Here is a 5,187-nt window from a genome sequence, read left to right on the forward strand (position 1 = left end):
GCACGGTGATGGTGTGAGGCCATTGGATAATGCTGAGGTGTTGTTGTTGGTTAGGTCATTCTTCTGTGGTTCTATTTGCGCCAATTGGCGCCATCCGAGGACCGGGCTACGGGCTACCGCCTAGAGAGTCTAGGCCAGCGTTACTACTACTCTACGTGTCAGCCTACGAATTCAAGAGCCTTTGCCCATATCCTTTGGCTCATCGGACGCTGCATCACTCGTCGTTAGGCAAGACTATGGAGGTGTTTGGATCAGGAAGCTAATAATTAGCACATGTTTTGGATACCAATTAGAAAGCCTTGATGTGAGCTAATTCTAGGCTATTAAGAGCTAATGAGATCCAATTGGTGGTTAGCTAGAGTCCATTAGCCCATGATTAGCTCATATTTAATCTATTTTCACAACGTGTGGTTAGCTAGAGTCCATTAGCCTATGATTAGCTCATATTTAATCTATTTTCACAACATGGGCTAATTTTCAACCCTCAGATCCAAACAGGCCCTTAGTATAATAGTACCATTTGTTCAGAGGCTTGTGAGTGTGTCACCACTGCAGTTGACGTGAGAGGCTGCCTCTTTGTCAACTCTGAGTTCTCGATAAATCAGATTACTCGCATGTACACCGAATGTGGTGGGGTGCGTCAACTACCTCTTGGCAACAATTATTCAGGTGCTGACTTAGTAGATCATAAATCTCTATTTTGTTTGTGTGCATAACATTTATATCTCGAAATGCAGTAACATTTGCTACTTTGTAATGTAATTATAATAAGCCATCGAGGCTGGGCGACCAACCCTGTCCTCCTCCACCCCCTAAGTTCCTCCGACCATGACCACGATAAAGGCAACATCTTACATATCATCGAATGATTTGAATATTAAGAATGTTGCTCTACTCATCAAATGGTTGTTCAAGCTACTAACGATCAATGGAACATGGCAATAAATTTATGAAATACTCCCTCCAGTCCTAATATATAAGGCGTAACCACTTTTTATTCATGTCCCATATATGGCATGCTCTCTCTAGAGGCACGTACATCGATACATCAGGTACTAGTGTGAGAGAGAGAATTAAATGTGTTTCTTGGTCTTTGAACTGGAGGATGGCCTTATATACTAGGACGGAGGGAGTAAATATCTTGGATCTTAACCGCTTTCACAGGTCTATTGAAAAAATATGGGCCAGTCTCACGAAGGTTAAAGAAGATTTTCTTTACTTTGGATCTTCATAATCAAAGATGGCCCACAAATTAGATTTTGAGAGGACAAATGGTTTCAACAATACGAACGCCACATGAACAATATCCCTGTTTGTACAACATAGTTCTGAACAAACTGGCCATCATAGTAGATGTTTTGAGTTCCGTCACCTCCCAATTTTTTTGGGCACGGGGAATCTGATATGACCTAATTTAGCAGCATGGAATAATTTGTTACCATACATTGGTAATATTACGTTGACACAAGAACAAGATAAGTTTCATTGGAATCTACATCCAAATGGATAGTTCTCATTAAAATCCCTCTATATGGAGCTAATCCAATAAGATGTCCTCAATAGTAACAAGAGAATGTGGAAATTAAAGCCCCTTTAAACGTTAGGATCTTCCTTTGGTACTTAAGAAGGGGAGTGATACTGACGAAAGATAATCTAGCTAGGCACAAATGGCAAGGAGGAGAGGACTGTTGTTTTTGTCACAAGAATGAGACAAGTTAAGCATCTTGTTTGAGTGTCGATTCGCGTGTGCAGTTTGGGTTTTGTTGTGCATGCAACTATAGGCCTAGTGTATCCAACATATTTGGAAGTTGGTTATGGCATTTAAGTAAGGCCTTCAAGTCGTTAGTCTCATTGGGAGCAGCTGACATTTGTTGGTCGCCTTGGTTATATAGGAATGATGTAATTTTTGAAAGAAAGTATGTTTCTTCTTCCTTACATGTTATCCTCTCAACTATCCATTGGCTTCATACATGAACTATACTACATAGGTCGGCTTCCTAAGATTGAGATGGGGTGATTTGTGTACAATTGGAGCAGATGGCCAATGAATACTTTCCCTAGGCACATGGGTGGTCATCTATTCCTTGGATTGATTAATACTCACTCCATTCCAAATTATAAGAGGCTTTTGACTTTTTTTAGATGTATAGCTTTTGCTACACACTTAAACTTATGCTATGTCTAGAAGATACAAAGTAAAAGCAGTGTATCTTGAAAATCCAAAACTTCTTATAATTTAGAATGGATGACGTACTATACTAGTGATGTATGTATTTTCTTTAAACTTTGTAAGCTATGTGCATCCTGATATGTAGAGGTAAGGAGTGTTCTCAAGATGATTATACCAACTCAATTAAAACTTAATAAAAGTTTACCGAAAACCCTATAATTCTAATTAATATGATGCTTTATTTTCATCTAGTACATTACTAATTTAAAAAATAACCCTCATAAATAATCTTGGAGGTATGTCCGCTTGTTAGAACATGGATAATCTTGGATGTATACGGTGGATAACACATTGGAAACTTTATTACCGGTGGCTACTATTACAAGCCTGTATGGATGACTTCATCTTCATGTACGGAGTACTAGTGTTTTCCAATGAGCTTAAGTGTGTAGCATTTTGCTCAGGGACACTGAAGAATGGCGTTATTTGCTGCCGGACACCGCCAACTCGCTTATTGGCTCAGTACCATTATGAATCACGATTTATTTGGCAGAAGACATCGCAGTCATTACTTTACTCTTTTTTGTCATTTTGGAGAGAGAAAATTTTGAAAATGACGCTCGATGCCCCTGGTTGAACCAGACTGCGTCGGTCAAAGGCACACATCCCCTTTGTTAAACCCTAACCCCTTCGCACTCAGCCACAGGTGCCGCCACATCTCTTACCGCATCCACAAAGCTCCGACGACGACCTGGCTTCTGCCACCTCCTCCGGCACGGCTCGCGCCCGTGGTTTGATGGACGTCTGAGGATGGTGTCATCGGGAAAAGTGAAGCGCTTGCGGCCAAGTGTAGATTCCCCTTCGAAGGGGCTCAATCTAGCATGGGTTCCTGAAGGGTACGCCCTGTTCTTCCCCTTTTCTCTCATTTCCTTTTTCCCCGTTTGCTTGTTGTGGTTGGATTTGTCTTGCTCATCTTAGTATTTGTTGGGCCGAATCTAGGGATTTCATGGTTTCTTGTTGTCTATTTTTTAGGATGGACATTAGTACCGCCTGCCGGATTGATGTGTGGGCCACTCCAAATCTTAATCCTCTTACAGCTGATTTCCAACTAGTGGTTGATAGGGACACTACGAATTTGATGGATCTTACTAACGATGTAGCAGCTAAGGTCGCTTGCGAAGCTAATCAGGGCTTGAATCTATGTTTTTACAACAAGCCAAGAAAATGTTACTCCACTCTTAGTACTAACTCCATGCTGATGGATGCTATTGACATGTATTGGGATCTAAGGAAGCTGGTTGTATATGTGGGGGTGTATGGCACGGTTGCAGTTGCATATAGTCAGAGTGTTTCTGCTGATGAGGCAGTACCTGCTCTTGAACCCCCTGTTCAAGCAGGTGACCATGATGATGCAGAGCCAGATCCTTGTGATGATGTTTGTGATGGTGGCACTGATACTGATGGAGAGATGAAAAGTGTTCCAAGGTCAAAGAAGAAAAGAAAGGAGGTAGCTGATGATGATGTGCTTGGGAAGAAGATGAAGAAGAATATGTGGGGGTGAATGATGAAAACCATTACATGTCTGGCCTTAATGATGATAATGCAGGTCCAGATGTTGATGCTTATGACTCTGATGGTAGTGGTAAGGATGATCTTTATGTTGATGATGAAGCTGGTTGTGAAGTTTTTGAACATGTCACTAACTTAGAAAACCCAACCATAGCTTGTGGGGTCACATTTGAGGATGGGGATACCTTTAAGAGAGCAATTAGACAATTTGTAGTACTAAATGAGTTTGAAATTGTAGCTCTTTATAGTGAGTCAACAAGGTATAGAGGGATCTGCAAGGGTTCAAAGAGCAAGAAGAAGAGGTGTAAGTGGAGGATTCATGCATCTCAGCTACAAGATGGCAAAACTTGGCAGGCATGCTATTGAATCATTTTTGTTATTGAACTGATAGGATGGGTTACTAAATGTGAATTTTGTGAACATGTTTGTTTTTGTCGTTTAACTGCTTTGCAGATAAAGAAGATGTATGAGAAGCATACTTGTCCAAGCACATCCAAACTGCATCAAAATTGTATGGCTAACAATGCCTGGGTGAGGGACAGGATAATTGACATCCTCAGAGAGGAACCGATAATAGGGGCAGCAGCATTGAAGAAAGACCTAGAGAAGAAGTATAACATTACTTTGTCATACTATGTGGTCTTTGATGGCAGACGGATGGCTCTAGAAGAAATTAATGGTAAGTGGAACGACAGTTTCGATGATGCCTTTAGTTTCAAGGCAAAGGTTGAGAGAACCAATCCTGGTAGCATTGTGGAAATTGAATGGGAAAATGTGCGAAAGAAGATGAGATTCTCAAGGATGTTTGTGGCACTAAAGTCATGTGTTGATGGATTCTTGAATGGATGCAGACCCTTCTTGGGAGTTGATTCAACAGTGCTAACAGGGAGGTGGAGAGGACAGCTAGCCTCTAGATCAGTAGTAGATGGAAACACCTGGTTGTTTCTAGTTGCTTATGGTGTGTTTGGTTCAGAATCCGCTGATAGTTGGAAATGGTTCTTTGAGAAGCTACAGACTGCAATTGGCTCCCCACCAAGACTTGTAATCTCTACAGATGCTGGTAAAGGAATTGACAGTGCAGTGACTTCAGTTTTTTCAAATGGAGTTGAGCATAGAGAGTGCATGAGGCATTTGGTGAAGAACTTCTAGAAGAGGTACAAAGGTGCTATGTTCAAGAAGCATTTGTGGCCATGCAGTAGGGCATACAACCAGCAACATTATGAGTACCATTACAACATAATGAAGAAGGCTTCACCAAATGCAATCAAATGGATAGAACAAACACATAAGCACTTGTGGAACAGATGGAAGTTCTCCCACACCAGCAAATGTGACTATGTAACAAACAACATTGCAGAGACATTTAATAGTTGGATCAGAATGGAGAAGTCATAGTCAGTCATATCTTTGATGGATAGGATCAGGCAGATGATCATGGAGAAAAATGC

General features: G+C 41.1%; 1 protein-coding gene across 1 annotated transcript; it reads left to right on the forward strand.

Moving 5' to 3' along the window:
• Positions 1-3,748: 3,748 nt before the first annotated feature.
• Positions 3,749-4,888, forward strand: LOC136460809 (uncharacterized). The gene is made up of 2 exons (XM_066460373.1): positions 3,749-4,093; positions 4,193-4,888. The coding sequence occupies exons 1-2, from the start codon at positions 3,749-3,751 to the stop codon at positions 4,886-4,888; spliced, it is 1,041 nt and encodes a 346-aa protein (XP_066316470.1).
• The last annotated feature ends 299 nt before the right edge of the window (positions 4,889-5,187 follow it).

The sequence above is a fragment of the Miscanthus floridulus genome, chromosome 6 (genome assembly GCF_019320115.1).
Source record: "Miscanthus floridulus cultivar M001 chromosome 6, ASM1932011v1, whole genome shotgun sequence".
NCBI classification, from domain to species: Eukaryota; Viridiplantae; Streptophyta; class Magnoliopsida; order Poales; family Poaceae; genus Miscanthus; species Miscanthus floridulus.